Here is a 21895-nt window from a genome sequence, read left to right on the forward strand (position 1 = left end):
CCCAGAACCACTCCAACAAGTTGAGGTAACGTTAGCTGAGATGCTCCAGGTGAGACACTTGGCACACGGGCAGAGCTTCAAGCACAGTCCCAGTGTTTCTAAGTGCTCTGAGGCTGCCGCTGTGCGCCCCCAACTGCCGGCAGCTCTCCCAGCAGGCATCACCCAGCCAGGGACTGGGACCAGGAGAAGGGAAGTCTGGGGGGAGGCCACAGCAGCAGGACAGGAGGGCAGCTGGACAGGGGCGCAGGGGGAGAACTAGGAGAACTAGCCCGGCACCAGTGTTGCCTTCCTCCCTCACGGGTGCTCCCCATCCCAGCCCCTCCTCTTGGGGTCCCTGCTGCCCCTGGCTCCCACTTGTGCTCTCGCCCACCTGTGGTCCTGCTTCAGCCTGTCCCTCAGGCCCCCAGTGCTGGCATCCCTCCTTCTGCTCTCAGCCGGTCTTCCTCTCAGGTGCTGCTGCCCACCCCTTTCTCATCACCCCAGCTTGCTTTCCCTCAGCCACCCCCTGGCACGTCCCTGCACCCTCCCTGAGCCCTGCACACGTGCCCTGTCAGGTGGGTGCATTGGGGCCAGACCCCAAGCAGTGCCTGTCCCCTCCTTGGGCGACCCTCCCTAGCGGCCTAGGTCACTCAGGGGCTTTGGAGTCCTCCACAGGCATGACATGGGAGGGCTGTCTTTTCCTGAGGGGCACTATGAGGGGTGTGCTTGAGCTTCTTCCCCTCCCCTGTGGAGGACGGGACGTGTCTTTCCTGTCTTGGGGCTGCTGGTATCGTTGGGGCTTTCTCTGCAAACACAGAAGCCCAGCTCTGCCTGTTCAGGCAGAAAGCAGAGTTGTTGGCTTGCTTGCCAGGCTGCCAGCTCCTGACTCTGCCTGGTTGCTCTGCGCCCTCAGGCCAGCTGTCCCTGGAGGCCAGCCTCATGGCTGCAGGAGCCTCCCCAGGGCTTATGATGTCTGTGGTTCCCTTCTGGTTTTCTGTGAACTCGCTGCCCAGTTTGGTTGGTCTTCCATCCTTTCTGGAATAGGTGTTATGTTATGTCTGTGGGCACATGTCTGGAAAGGAAATGAATAAATAGGGAGCCGTTGTGTGAAGAGATCCAAACCGTGCCCTGAGGCGTGTGATGCAAACTAGACCTGTCTTCACGGGGTGCGTCCTGGCTCTGTGCCTCCCCCAAGAGTGATCACTGCAGGTGTGCCTGGCCCAGGGAGAGGCTGCTCTGCCAGGCGCTCCATCAGTAGCTGTGGTGGAAGGTGGCCCAGTGACCCTGGACGTGAGGAGGGAATCCACACACAGTCCAGGCTTGGCTGCAGTCCAGCAGAAGGGTTGGAGGCAGGCACCCCTCACTGGGCAGTGTTGCTGGGGACAGACTGCCCCTCACTGGGCTTCAGGTTCCCACCTACACAATGAGCAGGTTCAGCCAGCTAAGTGTGCTTAAAAATGTTCCTGTTTGTGTAACTCTGATGCCACCAGATTCGTCAGTGCCCAGATCAGCGTACTAGGAATTGGGAGGGGAGTGCAGGAGGAAGTGGGGGGGGGGGGGCAGGAGGAAGGGGGGTGGTGCGGGGAGGGCAGTTTCAGAGGGTGAGACAGGCAGGCAAGTGGTGCTGTGGCATGATGGGGAGCGAGTGGCAGGCAGACCCACCTCAGTGTGTAGGAAAATGTCTTAACCCAGGCATTGTCTGGCTTCGACGAGCAGGTGACAGCCCCCACCTCCATCCAATTCCTGGTGGGGTAGTGGTGTCAGGCCGCCCCTCACAGTCCCAGGTTAGCCACTTCAGGGGGTGGTACGGTAGGCCCTCCAGGGAGTTTTTTCAGCATACTTGTTGGCTCATTTCAGCACATCCCACCCACCCCCAAAGGAAAAAACCAGATAAATGCCCTGGGTCTTTTATTCCAGAACTTGGGAGCAAGAGCAGGAGTTTGAGATCCCTCTCTGCAGGGGCCCTATTCATGCCCCCCGCCATCTGCCAGATCCGCTGTGCCTGCCTGGCCCGCCCTGCAGAGGGCCAAAGGTGTTTAACCTCTGACAGCACCTCCTCAGCCCCCTTTCAGGAGAGAAAAGAGCCAGCCCTTGCCTGACCAGGAGCCTGTCCAGTGCACCCGTGTGCAGCCCGAGGTCCTGCCAGCTCCCAGTGAGTGTGCTGCTCACTACTGGGCTGTCATTGCCTTTTTGGCCAAGAGGCCCCCCGACCCAGTGTAGGGCCCATGTACACAGCCAGAGCTCTGAAGAGCATTAGTTTCTCTGTGAACAGAATTGTCTCCTGCCTCCCTTGGAAATCTCCAGGGTAGGGGCCAGCAGGGAGATATAGGAGCTAGGCTTCCCTGAGCAGAAAGCCCTTCTCAAGCTGGGCACCTCGCCTGCTCTGCTGGGTTTGTGTCAGGGCCCTGGGGACCCGGAGCTGAAGCAGACCCACTTCCAGCCCGGATGCATTCCCAGCCACAGACCTGACCCCTGACATCTGAGGGGCTGACCTCCAGTGGTCCTGACAGAGTCTTAGGAGGGTCGCAAGCCAGGAGGGCTTCAGAGAGGAGGCAACATCACAACCTGGCCTGGGAGGATACAGGAGAGCTCGCTGGGCGGAGGAGGGAGGAGGGCACCAGGAAAGATGCGCTGCGTGAAATTCCTGGCTGTGCGCAGGGTGGGGAGTGTCCAGAGTTGAGGGAGGAGAGGTGCGGAGTCCAGTGTGGCTCCAGCTTCAGCTGAGGTGGGTGAAGGCAGCTGTCTAGGGTGTAAGCAGGGGATGGATGCAGCCACATTATCCTTTCCCAGACTTGTCCTGGCCCGAGTGGGGTGGATGGTTGAGGGACGAGAGTGGAAGGAAGAGGGAAGATGAGGCCTGGGCTGGGGCAGGGGTGTTTGGGGTACAGGGTGCAGTTGGATGGGGCAGTGGCATAGGGACAACCCTGGGGTTACAGCCCAGTGTGAAGAAGGAACCTTTTCTTATAGTTAACGGAAGATGCGCTAGGCCAGCTCCAGAGGTGGTGAGCTCCCCGGATGTGCAGGCCGAGGCAGGTGCCCACCTGGCAGGGTGTGGGGGACAGGTCTTGGTGCCTCGGCACCCCAAGTGCCTGGGAGCCTCTCGAGGTGTTGGCACCATATCTGAGGCCCCCATGTCCCCTGCCTCTGCCCACCTCGCAGCCAGGCTGACCCCGAGTCCCTGACAGGCCTGTCTTCCTCCCCTCCCCCAGCCTGTGCTTTGGCTCCACTGGCCTGGAGGGCAGGATGACATAGGAGGAAGAGTGACCTCCACCTGTCCCTTGAGTCTTTGGAAGCTCTGCAGGGGAAGAAGGGGATTCAGTGAAATCCAGGGTCGTTCTGGACCCTGTGGTTGATGCTGCTGAGCAGAGCACGTCCCTCTCTGCCCCCAGGACAAGTGAGATCCTGGAGCAGTGGAGTCACACGCAGATCCCCAGCTCGGCCTGTGGCCCTGGGCCAGCCCTGGCACCCACCTGCAGTCTTGGCACATATCGGGCCGTGCTTCTGGCTTTTCCTCTCTCCTGTCAGGTGTGCAGAGGAGCTTCGGGCCAACAGTGGAGGGCCGGAGCAGGTGGTGGAGGCTTCCCTCTGGGCTCGCTGGGCTCGTCCTCCCCATCTTCACAGCTGTGGAAGTGGTGAGGGGCCAACCCTGGGGCCGCCCCTCACACTGTGTGACCCTGAAGGAGCTGCTCCTCATCTCTGAGCTCCGCCCTCCCTGGCATCACTGTGCTCTCTGCGCTCTGCGAGGCTATGGTGAGGCCCACGGTGATTTCTGTAATGCCTCAGAAGGGCCAGGGCCTTCCTTAGTCTTACACTGTTGGGCCCAGCAGGTGACAGAGACGGCACCTTCTTGCCCACTGCCATCACACCTGGGGCAGGGTACCAGGACCACACTGGCTGAGACAGCTGCTTGAGTCATCCATCATCCCCTCTAGTGGCAGCCTTTCCTGCACTGTGGCAGAAGCCATGTCTGCCCGGTGGGAAGATGCAGCATCAGTGTCAGTGCCCTGGGTGAGGTGGCCTCAGCCTCCTGGTTTGTCTGGACGGGGCAGGAGGGCAGCTGGTGCCTTGTTTGGCACTGCTGGGGATGGAGGGTGGCTGCCAGCCTCTACACAGAGCCCCCAGCCTGCCCGGGTGAGCCCGGTGACGCAGTGTGGAGGCTGTGGGGACTCAGAGCTGAGGGTTTTCAGCTGCTCTCTTGCCTGAATGGCTCAGGGCTGGAGGTGCCCTGGCTTTCCTCCTGGGACTGCTGGAGCAGAGTAGGTGCTGTGAACAGTCATTGAGCACCCATGGGAACAGGGCCCTAGGAGGGGCACCGCCTGGACGCCTTGCCCTGGGCCCCATGTGTCGCTCTAGTCCATTCTGGGCAGGAATTTCTCTAGGGTGTTGTCTACAGGGACCCGTCTGGGAGCCTGCCAGCTTCTTTCAGGCCCCTGAGGTCCTGCCCCATGGACGTGACTCCTAATGTCCAGGCACCATGCCTTCCCCACACCTTGACTGGACTTAAGTAGGTGTCAGACACCATGCTGAGCTCGGGGACACTGCAGGGCCTCTGGAGCTGGTGATGGGCAGGGTGCCCAGTGCCGCAGCAGGCCAAGCACAGGCTGAGGGCGATAGTCAGGGGGCTCCCCAGAGCCATCCCTGTCACAGCTCAGCCTTCAGACAGTGGGTTTGGATGGGCAAGAAGTGAGGGCTGGGGGGGTGTGGCCAGAGCTGCTGCACAAAGGCGGGTTGGAGGGACCCCAGGCATCCTGGGAGCTGCAGGTCATTTTCGACTGGTGCTGCTGCAGGGAGCGCACGTAGGTGGGGCCCACGTGGGAGCCTGTCTAGCGAGCAGCAGACGTTCACAGCAGCCACCTTTTGACCCATCAGTTCACCTCTAGGAATTGGTCCCGTGGCAGAATCAGCACCTGTGTGGAGATGCATCGCCACCGGGTTTCTCCTGTTCTGCTGTTGTACTTAGCACGACCTGTGTGCTTCCCTCAGGGGACAGATCGAGTAAACTTGTGCCACGCAGCCATTGAAAAGAGGAGGGTGCGGGTATACTTTGCGGCCATTTGTCAGGGGAAGTAGGTGGGGGTGGCCACACTCTGCACCCCTCGGGACATCGAGAGGGGTCTGAGGAGCCCTCGATGGCGTGGAGTCCCTCTGGCAGCATGGCAGGCTCTGGTTGCAACAGCCCTCCTCACGCACCCGCCCCTGTCCATCCCGCAGGGCATCTGGCGGATCCCCGTGGACGAGATTGACCGGCCAGGCAGCTTCGCCTGGCACATGAACCGCTCCATCGTGCTGCTGCTCAAGGTGCTGGCCCAGCTGCGGGACCACAGCACCCTGCTGAAGGTGTCCTGCATGCTGCAGCGGACCCCGGACCAGGGCAAGTGAGTGCCGCTGCCTGGCGCTGGTGGGGCCCAGCCCACGTGTGGTCAGCCCCTCGGGTGGCTGGCACTGCCGTGGGTCAGCGGGAGCACACGTACTCCCTTGTCCAGCAGGAGCCCCTCCACCTTGTCCACCCAGGGCCTCTCTCCTCTAGTCGGGGATCCCAGACTAGCCGTTCTTTTCAGGGGCCTCTCTGTCCCAGTGTCTAGAACCCAAACACCACCACCCCACCCCCGGGCGCTCCTGCCCAGGGCACTCTAGGTGAACACAGGCTCTCCCCACTGAATTTGGTTTCCACATTGAGACTCTGGTCAAGCCAGCCCTTCTTTACCTCCTGCTTCCCCCCAGTTTGGGGCTCTCAGGGATGCTGACAGGTTGTGGGGAAAACAGGTGTCCAAATGATAACCAGGCACCCCAGGTGAGGCCAGGCAACAGGGGGCCTGGGCCTCAGAGGTAACCAGGGATCCTTCTGTCAGAGAGGGTGGGACACCTAGGAGCGAGGAACATCCGCTACAGGTGCCACTTGTAGGGCTTGTGGGGGGATCCCGGGAGAGATGCAGCTTAAATGTGGTCCGGCCCGGCGGTGAGGCCAGCAGCTGTCCTGCCTGCCTGCACCGCCTCCACTTCTCACTGTCTCATTCCGTGCGGCCTGCCAGGAGCTGGGGAGGGGCCACCAGCTGGGGCCTGGGGCGCACTGGAAATGGGCTTGTGGGGCGAAGCCACGGGCCGCAGCTCTCACTGAGCCTGGCTCTGCCCATCCTGCGCACGGCCAGGACCGGAGGGCGCAGGACAGCCCGTGCTAGGTGTGGAGTGAAGAGGCTCAGGGCAGCCATCTGGGGAGTGGACCCCAGGCAGGTAAGCAGGTGGGATGCTGAGGGACCAGCAGGCATTCGGGGGCAGGGAGAGGCACGGGCCACCATCCAGCAGTGCCATGTGGCTCTGCCGTCCTCTCTGACCACCCCTGTGTGTCTGCAGGAAGTATCTGAGAGATGCCGACCGCCAGGTTCTGGCGCAGCGGGCCTTCATCCTCACTGTGAAGGTGCTGGAGGACACACTGAGCGAGCTCACAGAGGTACGCCACCCGCTGCCCCTCTTGTCTCCCAGATGGTGACCCCAGCCTTGCTGTTCTCACACTCATGCCCTTCAGCAGGTCCCCTGTCCCTACCTGTGAAGTAGCGCCCTCCTGCCTCCCCAGGTGGGGAAGGTGGGCACGATAACGTATTTGCAGGCACTTTAACGAGGCACTTGGTCAACGTGGACTCGTAGTCAGTGAGGACGATAGTGACACTCCCTGAGGCTGCTACCTGAGCGGTACAACCCGCCCAGAGGATGAACTCAGGGTAGCAACAGCTCTAATGAAGCAGATGGTGAAGCTGCCCGTCCCCTCATCCTCGCCCCGGCCAGCTGAGGGTGGGCTGAGGCAAGGCCTCTGAGAGCACCATGCACACAGTCACTTTTCACCCTTCAGAGCAGGTGCAGTCCTTGCCCCATTCCACAGCTGAACACCCTGAGGCCCAGGGGTTAGGTCACCAGCCTAGCAGGTGGGGCCATAGGACCTGAGCTTGGGCAGTCTGGCTGCAGCGCCCCCTGCCCAGTAGGACTGGCTAGGCCGTAGTGTAAGAGCCCAGGGTGGTGACCCCCACCCCCAGCCTCTGTGCATTAGGGGTACGAGAGAGCCCAGAACAGGAGGACTTGGCTCTGCAGCGAGCACACTTGGTGGCCTCTGGCAGATCACCTCCCAGTCAGACACCCAGGGCTGCCCTGAGGCCCACATTTAGAGGAAGGCCGTCTCTGTACAGGCCAGGCCTGTTCTGGAGCAGCGCCACCTCCAGAGCAGGGAAGGCCTTCCTCGGATAGGTCTCTGGGCCCAGGACTGGCCAGCTAGCAGATGGGCAGAACCAGAGTGGCTCTGGGTGGGAGAGACCTGGGGTGGGCACACCTGGCGTCCAGGGGTGCGTTGTTGTCATGGAGACACCAAAGACACGGAGTCTTTGACCTTGGGTTTTCTCACAGGGGTCAGAACACCCAGGGCCCACGGCCTGTGGCCTCCCCAGAGCCAGGATGACCACCGACGTCTCCCACAAGACCAGTCCTGAGGATGGCCAGGAGGGCCTCCCCCACCCCAAGAAGCCCCCTCTGGCTGATGGCTCAGGGCCAGGGGTTGAGCCAGGGGGCAAAGTGGGCCCCCTCAACCACCGGCCTGTGGCCATGGACGCAGGAGACAGCACAGACCAGGGTGGGGAGCGGAAGGACAAGGAGAACCCCCGGGCTGGGCCCACTGAGCCCATGGACACAGGTGAGGCCACTGCTCGCCGCTTGGACTCAGAGCGGGCACCACCTCTGCTGCCAGGCCGACCCCCGAGGGATCGGGTCCCCGAGAGCCGGCCTGCCGAGCTGTCCCTGGAGGAGCTGAGCATCAGTGCCCGGCAGCAGCCCAGCCCACTCACACCGGCTCCGTCAGTCCCAACCACTGCCACCACCACCGGGGCCCGAGGAGGCAGCCACCCCGAGGAGCCACCCCCACGGCCAAGCCGCAAAAGGAAACTCCTGGAGGACACGGAGTCGGGCAAGACACTCCTGCTGGACGCCTACCGCGTGTGGCAGCAGGGCCAAAAGAGTGTGGCCTATGACCTAGGCCGCATCGAGAGGATCATGTCCGAGACCTACATGCTCATCAAGCAGGTGAGTGGCCGCGGGGTGGGTGTGGCAGCTCTGTTCTCATGGAGGGTCATTCCCAGTCTGTCCAGGTATGCCAGGGCCTGCCCGTGGGAGTAGGGGTTAGGTGTTGTTCCCACCCGCCCCTGCTGTTCCCTGCCCTCCATTTGAGGTTTTCTACAGTGACCACGCGATAGGTTTAGAGTCAGAAGAACAAGGAGCATGTCAGGTCATTGTGTCGTGCACTTCAAATATGCTATAATTTCATTTGTCAACTATACTTCAATAAAGCTGGGAAAAATATACAAGGAAAATCAATGAGCGTTAAAAAGCCCATATTCAACCTTAAAGGAAATGAAGTCCTCTGCAGAGATCTTATCAAATCCAGCACAGGGAGACGGGGCCCCACCCCACCGTGGTCAGAGACCTCTGTGGCTGTCATCTGAAGGTGGCTACAGCTCCCCAAGGGCATCAGGAGGCTCTGTTGCTCTTATTTTGCCTTCCTTTTTTTTTTTTTAATGCATTGGGCACAAAGCTTTTTCTCTATTTAAAATGATTTCCACAGGAAGAAGCCCCAGATCTGCAGTGACTGGCTCAAACGGGGTGACCGTCCTGATGCAGTTTCTTCCCAAATTGTCTCAATTTGTAGTGCCACTTTGAGAGTGTCTGTTTTATCGCCACCTCACCAGTGTTCAATATTAACTTTTATTTGTTCTTGTTACTGATTAATTAGAAAAAAACCAAGTGTTGCGTTGCCTGCTGGTGAGGGCGGGCCCTTTCCCCATGCTGCCCGCCCTGGCCTGGCTGCTCCCGACACTCCAGCTGTCTCCTTCCCACCTCACTGGCTGTGCATCCAGGGCGGCCCCCATGCCTCCCCGGCCTCCTTCCCTCCTCCCTGTGCCTTGGGCTCTTGGTCTCTGAGTCAAATCAGACCTGCCACCACCCAGACCTCAGATTCCTAGAGGCCCTCCCTCCATCCTGCCGGCTTGAGGGGCAGGGTCTGGCTCAGATCCTGCCAGCCTCAGCCCCTAAGGACAAAATCACACGGCCACAGAAATGAACTTGGTGGGCCAGGTGGGCTCAGAGCAGTGGCCCTGAGGTATAGACCTGGGAGATGGATGTGCACCTGCCCATGCTTCCCAGGCAGGGCTCGGACCCGGGGGGGTCAGCAGCGGAGAGCTCTTCATGGGAGCTGGTCTGCACACTCCAGGGGCCAGGAGGAGGCTGGCCACCACACCCTGGGCCCTCTGACCTTGGCATCTGCTTGCTCAGGTGGACGAGGAGGCTGCGCTGGAGCAGGCTGTGAAGTTCTGTCAGGTCCACCTTGGGGCTGCCGCCCAGAGACAGGTAAGCCTGACCCAGCTTGTGCCAGCCTCGTTGTACAGGGCCCACCACACACCAAGGCCCCAGGCTACAGGCCAAGAAGCGGATACACCCCAGGCAAGGACTGTTCCTGTGGTAGGTGTGGGCCGAGGGGAGATGGGCGGGAGGCACCTGAGCCTCAGGCCCACAGGGAGCCCCAGACCCCAGCTCTGAGTGAGTGACTTGAGGAGTCCCCTCACCTATCTTTTCTGAAAATGGGGAGGATGGCCCCTACCCAGCTGACCTCACCTGGAAAGATCACTCTGGGACAGAGGTGGAAGAAGTGATGGAGCTGGGATGTGCCGGCCGATTCAGAGCAGAGTGGGTGGGGGTCCTGGTGTTTATTCAGCAGGGGAAGGAACAGGGTGGTGGCAGATCTCATTGTGTTTTGGAAAGACTCCCTGCTGTTGGGTGGAGAGGATGGGCTGGCACAGAGGTCAGGTGAGCGACAGGTGGACAGGTGGGTCCAAGAGACATGAGAAGATGGGCTAGCATGACTTGGTGACAGGGAAGGGGGTGAGCCCTCCTGGGTTCTGGTGGGTGGGTCTTCCCCTGGGAAAGCCCCAAGCTGGATCAAGACTGGGTTTGTGTTGAGTCTGACTCTCCCAGAAAGGCAGAAATGTCGGGGGTCCATGCCCAGAGGGACAGTCAGGCTGGAGCCCTGGGTGTGGGTACCCCTAAAGCCACTGATGTGGGGCCAGCAGAGGGCAGGCAGGACCGAGCACCACGGCCAGGCTGTCAGCTTAGGGAGAATCGGGACAGGACAGAGTGGTGTCCAGGAAGGAGAGAACGCCCAGGGGCTGGCGGGCCAGCACACCAGGGCAGCAAGGCTGGGGCCTATGGATTTGGGGCTCAGAGGCCAGGGTGTTGAAGAGTGGTGGGGCTGGGGAAGGGATGAGGGGCTGGGGCTGAAGAAGAGGGGTCTCCCTGGGAGAGGCCCAGCTCAAAGGAAGGTCCATGGGCAGGGTCTGGCCAGCAGAGAAAAGGGGCACCCTGTCTAAAGTGTGGTGGGGGCACCACAGCGCCCCTGTTCAACAGTACTGAGGGGACATCTTCCTGCGCCAGACGTGGGCATTTCTGCAGGAGTTACCCCCAGGTTGTGGTTGCTGGGTCAAAGGGCAGGTACTTGCCATTTGAATAGGTGTGGCCTCTTGTCCCCAGGGATGGCCTGACTGTCCCTGCCCCAGCAGCACAAGCGAGCAGGCCTCACCCTCCCCCCCCTCGCCCCCACCGCAGCCCACCCTCTGTGCTTCCCCCTGGGCAAGTACAGTGCCAGGGAGTCCCGGGTCTGAGACAGGAGCTCAGGGCAGTGGGCATCCAGCTACAGTCTGGGGAACTGCGTCCCAGGTCCCCCAGAAGCTGGCTGGTGGCCACTCTGGGTGTCCAGACAGGCTTCCTGTCAGTGGAATGGAGCATCGGGCCACCACCCCCGCCTGGGCTTTAGGCCTGAGGAAGCCCAGGGGTTCAACCTTCACCAAGTGGGCTGTAGACCACACAGGTGGGTCCTACCCGCTAGCTGAGGGCTGGAACCCCTGGAGAGACGTGCCCCAGCCCGCCAGCAGTCCCCACCACCCTGTTTCTGCAAAGTAGCCAGAGTTCACAGTGCAGCCACCGTGGTTCCTGTGGTCTGTGTGGCCCACCCCACAGCTTCTGCTCCATGGGACTGGAGCCCTCCATGGCCCCAGTGCAGGGCTCAGGCCCAGGGGTCACTTCCTGCCTCCTCCACTGACTCAGATGGGGGCACGTGGGCAGTGACCACTCCAGAGAGAGGAGGGCTGTTTCTGATGCTGACTTGTAAGGTGCTCAAAATGATAGAGCCACACAAGAAACCCCCAAACACCTTTCCCCTTCTCTGGTCTGAAAAGAAAGGGGGTCCTGAGCTGACAGGAGCCAAGGGCAGGGATGGGGTTCCCATTTCTTAGAGGAGGAGATTGAGGCCCAGAGAAGACCAGCACCCTGCTGGGGCCTGGCCCAGGAGGAGGAACCCAGGAAGTGACCTCAGAGAAGGTGAGTGGGACCGTCACAGCTGTCCTGGGCCCACCTGTGGCCAGTGCCGGGGAGAAGGTGGCAGAGGTGCTCAGAGCCATTTTGCTGGAGGCCTGTCCCAGTTGCCATGGCAGCCTGGCGCATGCCTGGAGGGCGCTCTGGACATAATTAGAGGCTCAGAACTGTCACCCAGGCTGAGGCAAGGCTGCTCTTGCAAGCACAGGACACAGCACTCACCTGCCCCCCCGCCGCGTGTCTGCCTGAGAGATAGCTCTGTCCTGCCCACCTTCCCGCTTCAGGATCATCCCAGACACCCACCGCATGGCGAAGTCCTAGGGACTGTCCCATACCATGTGGAGCTGGGGACGGGCGTCTCAAGCAGAACGAATGTCAGAAGAGCCAGGGTCACGGAGGGGAAGGCTGGGTGGAGGGAGCCAGCTGCCCCTGAGCACCAAGGTGTCCCCCAGCAGGCGTGAGACTCTCCCACACTCACAGCCACAGGGAGGGGTCCTACTGGTCCTGGTTGGGCCAGCTCATATAGCACAGTGGGCCCAGGGCTGGAGGGCTGGGGGGTGGACCCCGCACTGGGGCCCAGCCCCTGAGCTCTGCTGCAGGAGGCTGGGCGGGCGCCCTGCCTGACCTTGTAGCACGCCCTCAGGAGCTGCAGCCATCACACCCATCCTGGGAAGATGGGCGTTGGGTGCAGAGTAGAAGGGGCCTGGTGGCAGAAGGAACTGTGGGGACGAAGGCAGGGAGGCTCCAAAGGGCCAGGCTTGCCTGAGAACTGAAGGCCTGTGGTGGGGAGCTGCCGGGGTGTCTGAGGCCAGGCTGCCAACAGAAGGTGGGCTTGGCTGGGGACAGGGTCGGGCGCCATGGCTTTGGGGCTACAGTCATGATCCCAGGGAACTGACTCTTGCGGTGTCACCGCAGCTCCTTCAGGACCCTCCCACTGCTGGCCCTTTGGAATTTGCCTTCCAAGACTGACTTCTCGTTACTGTAGTCCCCACATCGGGCACTACGACCCTATGCCCTGAGTCATGACCGATACACTTCTCCCAGGCTGGCACCCGGGAGTGGGAGGGTGAGGCTGGCTGGAGGTCCCAGCCAGCCTGAGGCCCTTCCAGTGAGTCCACACCAGCACAGCTTGGACATCCTCCCAGGGAGGGGTTCCGGGTCCCCGGCAGTGTCCTAGCGTTAGCAGAATCCTGGAGGGCTGCCTGTGGGCCTCGTTGGCAGCATTGGGGGCCAAGAGGGCCGTGTTGGCGGTCCCAGGCCCAGACAGGTGTCCTGTGGGACAGTGTGGGCTCGGGGCTGACCAACCGGCCTTCCTCACCTCCCCTTTGTCCTCACAGGCTGCAGGGGACACACCCACCACTCCAAAGCACCCCAAGGACAGCCGGGAGAACTTTTTCCCGGCGACCATGGTCCCCACAGCCCCTGACCCTGTGCCGGCCGACGCTCTCCAGCAGTCCAGTGACACCCACACCAAGCCTTGCCCTGTGCTGGCTGCCACCACAGCTGTCATCGCCTGCCCTCCCTCGGTGTCAGCCTCCACTCCAGACCCGTCCAAGGACCCCGGGTCCCCCCAGCCACCCAGGCCCGAGGGCACTCCCAGCATGGCCTCTCTGGGCCCAGGTGAGTCATCCCATCCACCTGGCAGTGAGGTCCGGCTGGGCCCGAGCTGTTCCCAGGCCTCTGCCACCAGCCGGCAGCAAGTCCTGCTCCTTGTGTGGATAGTGTGGGCAGGGCGCAGGGTGACCTCCACCTGGTGAGACACATCATAGGGGCGCTTGCTGGTCTGCTTGTCAGCTACTCAATCCGGGAGGCACATCCTGTGGCCAGTGCTCTCTCCCCCTGGCCCTCCAGGGCCTCAGTCTCCCCATCTGTAAAGGAGAGTGGTGAGGAGGGAAGGAGCGAGCACTGACATTGACTGTTGGGGCTGCCTTTGCACTCTCCCCCAACAAAGCTTTATGACCAGTACATCAATAGGTCAGATGGATTCAGGAGAGGGGAGTGGTCCTGGCCCTGGGCACACATGAGACTTCACAGGCCTGTGAGCCTGGGCACCTGCTGGGGTGCAGGGCACACCCGCCTGGGCCCCCGCGCCCCATGGGCAAGACAGACAGAACCCAGCCAGTCGTGGGCTTGTGCAGGAAAAGGGACAGGGCAGGGCAGCGCCGTCAGCGGGAGGGAGCCCTCGTTCCCTCTACCCCAGACTGTCACTGGGAATGGCAGCCCACTGGCGGGGGCAGCCGGCACATCACGGGGGACAGACAGGCCTGTGGCTTTCCTGGGAGGGGCACTGAGGTGGCACCTCACAGGTCGGCGGGCTAGAGGGGAGCGGGCATGGCACTGTCCTGACCCTCCATTTCAGCCCCCACCTCCCGCCCTGCTCCTCGGACCTGGCCCACATCCTTGCCGAGGTCCTGCACTGGCCCTTCAGCCCTGAAGGCTTGTCTGCCCTCCACAGTCCCATGTGGAGGCCCACATCTGGGGCTGCTGCTTCCTGCCATGACACCTTGGCTGTGCCGTTCCTAACCCACTGAACGATGGACAGCCACCCCTGGCAGGAGTGCCCAGCAGGAGCCAGATCTGAAAGCCCCAGTCAGGCATGGCCTAGGGGTGCTGCCCCACAGGCCGCTCTGCCCGAATGGAGGCCGAGAGCGGCAGTCCTCCCTTTCTCGGCTCTTCCCAACATCCCAAGTCGTAGGCACCGATGTTTTCACCTGATGCCATCCCCACTTTGAGGATCGTGAAAGTGTAGGGACTCTCTGCCCAGTCAGTTACAGTTGCATGGGTCATGGCCCCATGAGACGAAGAATCACTTCCCCTTGGGTCAGCTCCTGCAGCCATTTGCTCTGAGAGGAGCCTCTGAAGGCTGCAGGACAAAGAGCAGGGGGAGACCTGTAAGTGGTGGTTCCATCACCAGTTGACCTTGGCTGTCCCTGTTCTTCTGTGTATCTCATTGTGTCTCAGTTTCCAGCACACGGTGTGTGAGATGGAGGCGATAGCACTGCAGAGTTCACAGCAGTGCATGGCGGATGGCAGAGCCGCAGTGTGGGTCTTGGTAGTGATGGTGATGTCAAAGGGCAGTGGCGATGAGAGACCACGCCCAGGGAAGTCACTCACTCCCACGAAGACTCAGCTCCTGTCCTTCCATGTTTCTGCACCTCAGGCTGTCTTGCCCTCCACCTGACTCTTGCTTGTCTCATCTTGTAGTCTCTGAGGATCAGGAATTCTGGAGCATCACGCTCTCAGCTGGTCATCTGAGTTCACTCAGGTTGTTGACAGACCTCGGTTCCTCGCGGCTGTCGGCTGGAGGCCTCAGTTCCTCCACTGCGGGCCTCTCCGCAGGCTGCTGAGTGGCCCCGCATCATGGCCGCTGGCTTCCTCCAGAGCCCATGATCCCAGAGACAGAGACAGAAAGAGGGACACAGAGCGCGTGCAGGAAGCTGCTGTGCCCTTTGTAACCTCCTCTCAGAGGTGACTGACTGTCACTGGTATTGGCCACACTTGACCTGGTACAGGGGGGAGGTTCCTCAAGGCCTGAGTACCAGGAGGGGGGCTATTGGGCCACCCTGGAGCCTGCCTGCCCGCCCTCTCCTCCTGCTCACCTGCCCCCCGCCCCCCAAGCGGGCCCAAAACAGTGATTTGCACTTTTTTTTCCTCTGTTAGAGCTATGGGAGAGTGTGTATTTTCTGGTGTATATTCTTCAGCCTGGAGAGTTGGTTGTTTTCTGTTTACTTCCCCAAAACTAAATTAAACAGCCTTTTGCTAGGATGGAACTCTTGCATCACACTGGGGGTGAGGGGGGAGGCAGCCCTGAGCTAAGCATACATGCCACATGGCCTGACAGTGGGGCCTCCTGATGGGCCACGTGTTGGCACACTCACCGACCAGCCCTTCCTGCACCTCCATACCTGACACGTGGAGTGACTGCCCACCTCTCAGGGCAGCTGCAGGATCTGCAAGCAGATGGCGTTTGGCTGGCCATGTTGGGGTGGATGTTCTCGATAGTTCCCAGAGCCCCCAGAGCTTTCTAGGGTGGTGTCAGGGCCAGGCTGGGATGGGCATGTCTCCCCAGAGCCCACCTCCCGCAACCTCCAGAACTGGGAAAGCACCAGGAAGGAGCCGCCCAGTAGGGTCCTGGCTCCCCAGATGTGAAAGGGTGGCCTGGCAGTGTGACCCACATCTGCCACTCTGGGTGACCAGCTGGCAGCCCAGAATCAGGTGTAGGTTTGGCTGGACAGAGAGGGCTAGGCCTCCCTGCAGAGGCACCCAGTGGCCAGAGGGTCTCCAGGCCTGGAGTTGAAGCCCTGCTGACCAGGGCTGTGGGCCCCGTGCAGCAGATGCACCTCCTCGGGGAGCTCAGGGCCACTCGTGGGCATCCGAGGAGTCTCCTGATCATGTGTCTCCCCCAGAAGGGACCTGGAACTGCCTGTCGCTGCCCCCCACCTCTGCGCCGAATGCATGCTTAGTTCCTTGTTTGTTGGGTGTCTGCCCACCACAGGCAGGACCTGGTTTCGTGCTGACTCTCCAGCTTCTGGAACAGTGCCTGGCTCACAAGCGAGCGAGGGTTCCTCTCACTGAGGCCGTCAGGCCTTCAAGGGTGGGGAGAGTGGAACAGGGTGGCAGTGGAGAGGGTGCTCCAGGCCACGGGACCAGCCTGCGCAGGGACTCAGATCCCGGAAGCCCTGTGCAGGGTGCCGCCGCTATCGGGGTTGAGGTAAGAGGGGCCTGAGACCTGGCTGCCCTGAGGGCAGCCTCCACCCCTCCTGCAGCCCTAGCCCTGCTCTGGTGCTCCCAGCCCCACCTCATGACAGTCCTGTCCTATAGATTCCATCAGACACACCCTCCTAGCTACCCCACCCTAGCGGCCCCTCCAGGCCACTTGGTCAGGCTCTTGGAACAGCTGCATGAAGAGTTATGTGAAGAGTTGGGCCTAGGCAGGCAAAGGCATTGCCACCCATGAAGGGCCTGGACCAGATATCCACTGGGCCTGCTTCGTGGGTGTGTGTTCAGCCATGGTGACCGGAGCCCTGCCCCAATGGCACAGGCTGCTCTCCCTACTCCCCAGGGCCCAGAAGGGCAGCAGGAGACTTCCAGTGTGCTCACCTCTGCCTGCCATAGTGTATGGGGCTGGACCCTGGACACAAAGAGGCTATGGCCATGACTGCCAGGTAGTGAGACCCAAGGGAGGGAGGGAGTGGCTCATGGCTCAGGCAGCCAGGGAAGGCTCTGTCCTCCAGGAGCTGGAAGCCACCAGGCAGGAGGCCAAGACTACTTGGTGGCCCATCTTAGTCCCCATGCCAGGAGCTGTCACTCCTGTCTGGACAAGGATGGATCTGGCTTCACCTGCCTGAGAAGGGGGAGATGCTTGATGGGCAAAGTAGGGGCAGTGGAAGGGTAGTGGGGCGATGGCTGAGTGGTGGGAGATTTTGGGCCCAAACGAGAAGGAAGAGGAGAACAGCGTAAGGAACAGGAGTGTGAGGAGGCCTGGACGCAGCCGGGTGTGAGGGAAGGTGGAGACAGGGCCTGGGAGCCAGTGGGACCCATGCTGGGTGCAGCCTTCACCCCTTGGGCCCATTCAGACCTTAGCACGACTGAGGCCAGTTCCTGGGAAAGTGTGGCCTGGCAGGAGGATGTGGAACCTGCACACCTCTCCATCCACTTTGGTCTTAGCTGGTTTGTTTGGCTTTTGGTCCTGACCATATTTCTGATGGCCACTCCCATAAGGGAGGGAGTGGGGGGCTGTGCAGTCTCAGTGTTGCCCTACTGTGTCAGGTACACAGCAGTCGGGGGCGGGGGGAGTGCAGTGAGCGGTTTCCTGCCAGTACCAGCCTCACCCCACCCGTGCGATTGTTCCAGAGGAGTGGTCTCCAGGCCACTCAGGTAGAGGTGGACAGCCGCCTCAGTGCAGGTCCCCTGCTGGCTCTCCCAGGGCAAGGGAGGGAGGGACCCTGTCCCACAGGCTGGGGGAGGATGTAACCCACAGCCGCCATGTCCCCACAGAGGGAAAAGAGCTGGCAGGAGGGGCAGAGGGCACCAGCTTCCTGCCCCAGGAGCCACAGTGCAGTGAGCAGGTGAAGACAGCCCCTGAGGGCCCCCCGGCGGAGCCGCATTGCTGGCCACCAGAGGCCACCCCTCAGACAGGTACGGAGCCCACCTGCAACCAAGGTAAGGCAAGCTAGGAGCAGCCCAGCCCCGGCCCCACAGCCAGCAGGCAGGGTGGGCTTCCCAGCAGAGGCACCTCCCTCCGCTGGAAGAGTGGACAGGGAGCTGGCAGGGCAGGGCCTGGGGAGGGCCCAGTGGTGAGGTAGACAAGAAAGGCAGCTGGGCAGGGGAGGCCAGGCTAAAGAGCTTGGCAGGGTGGTATTGTGGCGGGGAGGGGGACCCGAGAGCCCTTCATTCCACCCTCAGCTTCACACAGGGGAATAGTGAGGGTGGGCTGCCAACCTGTTGCAGAGCTAGGACTGAGGCTGCTTAGCTGAGGGGGAGGGGTGCCCGTGCCCACATGGGGCCACAGAAGGGGCAGGTATGTGGGGGAGGAGCCAGGGGCAGGCAGAGGGGTGGCCAGTAGGGCTGGGCCAGACAGGCGTCTGCGTCCAAGTCAGAGCCCGTTCCCACCAGCCGCCCCAAGCAGCCAGGCCCCTTGGGGACTCGTCGGGGCTGGGGCCTCTCATAGACCCCGCTCAGGACAGCAGGGCCTGGCGCCAGCCCAAGGGGGCCAGGCCTGGGCTCTGAGTAAGCCCCACTCCTTTTAAAGCCATGGGGCAGTGGAGGAATGTGGAGGCCAGCCAGGCCGCGGGTTGCTCCCAGCTCATGCAGCTCCCCAGAGGCTACCGGCCCTGGAACTGCTGCCTAGGGGCTCTGAGCATCAGCGTCCTCCCTGTGGCGTTGACACCAATAGAACATGTGTCCTAGGACGGTCACAGGGATGTAAGAGTTAATGCGTGCACAACGCTGGGAGGGCCTGTGGAATCCCTGGGAAGGCTCAGGGGGCTCACCCATGTCCCAAGCCCTGGGCTCCCAGAGTGCATCGTGCTCCTGTGGGGGGGGTCCCAGTCCCCACACCTCATGGCCCAAAGCCAGAGCCAAGCAGCTGGGGAGGCAGACAAAGATAGGAGGAGGCTTGGAGCCTGCCAGCCAGCACAGGCAGAAAGGCCGAGAGAAGGCACCCTTGAGCTGGTGTAGCGGGAAGAGGTGTTCTTGGTACCTCTGTCTTCCAGGGGGGAAACTGAGGCCCAAGTGGGGGAGGTCAGGGGGGCCCAAGAGGCTGTGAGCCAGGCTCAGCCCCTGCCGGTTACCCCACAGTCGACAGCTCCAAGGTGTCCAGCGGTGGGAGTACCCAGCCAACCCAGGGCCCCCCAGGCAAGGCAGAGCCCAGCCGGGGCAAGTCACGCCTCCTGCCCAACATGCCAAAGCTGGTCATCCCCTCGGCCGCCACCAAGTTTCCCCCTGAGATCACCGTCACGCCACCCACCCCAACCCTGCTCTCGCCCAAAGGCAGCATCTCGGAGGAGACCAAGCAGAAGCTGAAGGTGACCGCGGGTGCCGGGCGGGTGCCGGGGGGGGGGACACGGCCTCCAGGGCTCCAAGGGGGCGTGGGGCCTGGCCCGGGCCTCCCCTGACCAGTGCCCTGCCTGGTCTGTGCAGTCGGCCATCCTGTCTGCCCAGTCAGCTGCCAACGTGAGGAAGGAGAACCTGTGCCAGCCAGCCCTGGAGGTCCTGGAGACGTCGAGCCAGGAGTCCTCGCTGGAGAGTGAGACGGACGAGGACGACGACTACATGGACATCTGAGTGGGGCGCCCACCCGCCTCGCTGTTCCCCACGCAGCCCTCGGTCTGCCCTGCCTCCCATGCGGCGTCCTCCCTGCCTGCCTGGGCCAGGAGGCAGAGCCGCCTCCTTTTCTATGAAATGTTGACTTTGTAAATGTGCCCACCCACCCAGGTGGCCACGTCCACACCCCGCCGCCTGGAGGAGCCGGGCTCTGCCTGTGTCACAGTGGAGGGCTCATTTAGGGTCGGGCTCACCCCCCTTCCTTTTTTTTGGTTTTTTTCTAATAAAGATGGAACAGTTGTCTTTGCTTCTTTGTTCACCCCAGGGCCTCCCTCAGCAGATTCTTGGCCAGAGTTTTCGGGCCCTCCTCCCGTATGTCAGGCCTGGCCCTCGGGGGTGCTAGATGAGCACAGGCCAGGGAGCCACGCAGGGCAGACCCTTCCCTGTAAGGCTGGAGCTGAGCCTGTCAGGGGCGGCCCCTGTAGAATGCAGAATTGTGACAGGATGTCCCTTGGGAGTAGGGGGGGCAGGCAGGGTCCAGGCCATGCTGAGGAGCTGACTTGCACCCCTATGTGACAGGGACCCTGGGGGGTCCTGAGAGGCAGGGTCTGTCAGAAAGGGTGAACTGGGGGGAGAGGGGTGCCAGCGGGGGGCGGGCACTTACCTCCCACCACACTTGCCCTCTGACAGGACCAGCTACATAAGTTATGGGGCTCAGTGTGAGACAAATGTAGGGCCCCTTGTTCAACAACAAAGAATTGTTTAAAGGCAACAGCAGAGCCTTAAACAACCCCATGATGCTGGCCCTGCCCTCCCAGGCTCCAAGCCCATCTGCTTTGGGGAGGTCCAGGTTTCAGGGGCCCCAACCTGCCCTTCTCCACAATATCAACACCTCAGTGCCTTGGGGGCCCAGCCACCACCCCCACAGCTCTGGACTGGCTCCCACCCCCTGGGGCGTCCCCTGAAAGGCTCTCTCTCCAGGATGGAGATAGGGACCTCCTTGCTGCCCTAGCCCCTCATGGGCTGGACACTTTGTGCCCCCCGCCCAGGAAGAAAGGCCCAAGAGGCTGGGCACTGCCAGGGTCCCCAGCCCAGGCCTGGCAGAGCCACCCTGGGGACCCAGAGGGATGGCGGCGGCCTTGAATGGGTCCTCGCTGAACCTGTCCTGATCAGCACCCCAGCAGGGCCCAGGGTGTGGAGACCCCCACACTGCACTCCTAGCTTCTCTCTTTCATCCTTTCTAATACATGCAGCTGGGGTGCCCAGGCTAGAAAGAGGAAGGGGTAACCTTCCTTCCTTGAGGGCCACAGATCCCCTTCCTGGGAACAACCTGGCAGTCTCCCAGGGCCCTTCCTGGTTCATGGGCCTGCAGGACACCTCAGACTCACCCAGAACCATGCCTACCATCTTCTTCTCCTAACCTGTGCCCTAGGAAGTACCCTCAGCCCTGAGCCTGGGATGAGTCGCAGCACCAGCCCCCAGGCTGGGGATCCAGGCTGCTCCCTGGCTCAGGACCTCAGTGCCTACACCCAGGGCACCCACCCACAGAGGTGTCCCGAGCAGCCAGTGACCAAGTTTCTAGTTGTGGTCCCCACTTCCCCAACTGGCATCCCTGACACCTGTAGGAGCCTGCCTCTCTGGAGCAACTGCAGGCACACGCACCAGGGAAGAGAAGCTGAGCCCAGGGAACAGAGCTGGCCTGACCCCAGGAGCTGAGGCAGTCATAGCCAGACAGCCTAAGCTCAAGCCACCGGCCAGCTTCAGTTCCCTGCGAGGTCCAGGGACACGTCCCCTTTGGACACCTTGAGAAGCTGCCACTGAGGAGAGGACCATCTGCCTGTCCAGACACCCAGTCCAGGTGGCAGAGCCCAAGAGAGTCCCAGGCCTGGGCCCTGCCTCTCCTGGTGACCTTGGCCCCACCCATCTCGGTCTGGATCTCAGTTTCCACACCTGCACAATGAGAAGAGAAGGGAACAGTGAAGAGATTATGCAAACTCCATAAGTGACAGCGCAGGGGCAGGTAGGGCTGGGTGGCTTGTCTCCGGGCTTCCCTGCCCAGGGAGTGGGTGGACTGGCCTTGTTTCATATGCGAGCAGCCCGGGGGCCCAGCCCAGCCAACGTGGGGGAAACACAGGGTTCTGTTCTAAGCGCCCTAGCCCACCCCCTGCCAGGGTTACCCCACCCAGGGCTGGGCCCATCCCTCACCCTTCACTTCCTGCCTCCCAAGGGGATCCCTGCAAAGCTGTATCTGACCTGACAGCTCCGCGCTCCCCAAGAGGGAGCCCTCCTTCTGCACCCAGACACGCAGGTCTGGGCCGGGCACCTGCGTGAAGTTACTAGCTCCCTCGCCCTGCCAGGCTGTGGGGAGGAATTGGGAACTCCTGCTCCCTACAGGGAAGCTAGAAGACTAGAGATGCGAAGTCTGTGGCCCAATGCCCCGGGGGCTGGAATCCCGGGATTGCAAGGACAACCCCACCCTGCAGCATCCCTTCCCCTGTGGGAGCCCCACCCTGGCCGCCCAGGACAGGGCTGCTTTGGGATCCAGTGGTCTGAGCTGCAGCCTCTGAACATCCGGCTCCTCTAGTGCCAGATATCCGGCAGCTGGAGGCTCGAGCCCCCTCCCCCTTGTCCCAGGCCTGCGGGCCAGGAATGTGCTAAGAGGGCAGGTTGGGCCCTGCTGGCCCACGCGAGCACCTGTGGACTTTGAGAAGGGACCGGGCGGGGCGGGGCGGGGCGCGGGGCGGGCGGGGCCAGGCCGAGG

At 61.9% G+C, this 21895-nt stretch overlaps 1 protein-coding gene across 10 annotated transcripts in view; it reads left to right on the plus strand.

Annotated features, from left to right (window-relative positions):
- CABIN1 (calcineurin binding protein 1) overlaps nucleotides 1-19434 on the plus strand; it is a 156034-nt gene extending 136600 nt beyond the window's left edge. For 9 of the 10 annotated variants that reach the window (XM_058531936.1, XM_058531940.1, XM_058531935.1 and 6 more), the window contains 8 exons: nucleotides 5191-5354; nucleotides 6328-6424; nucleotides 7366-8034; nucleotides 9280-9354; nucleotides 12708-12990; nucleotides 17368-17532; nucleotides 18670-18896; nucleotides 19012-19434. In XM_058531936.1, the coding sequence (XP_058387919.1) occupies nucleotides 5191-5354; nucleotides 6328-6424; nucleotides 7366-8034; nucleotides 9280-9354; nucleotides 12708-12990; nucleotides 17368-17532; nucleotides 18670-18896; nucleotides 19012-19155 (1824 nt within the window). In that variant the 3' untranslated portion in view covers nucleotides 19156-19434. Of the gene's footprint in view, nucleotides 1-5190; nucleotides 5355-6008; nucleotides 6208-6327; nucleotides 6425-7365; nucleotides 8035-9279; nucleotides 9355-12707; nucleotides 12991-17367; nucleotides 17533-18669; nucleotides 18897-19011 lie in introns of those variants that run through there. The other variant, XM_058531945.1, reaches the window with a different exon arrangement.
- Nucleotides 19435-21895: the final 2461 nt, after the last annotated feature.

Source organism: Diceros bicornis, chromosome 35 (genome assembly GCF_020826845.1).
Source record: "Diceros bicornis minor isolate mBicDic1 chromosome 35, mDicBic1.mat.cur, whole genome shotgun sequence".
Classification (NCBI taxonomy): domain Eukaryota; kingdom Metazoa; phylum Chordata; class Mammalia; order Perissodactyla; family Rhinocerotidae; genus Diceros; species Diceros bicornis.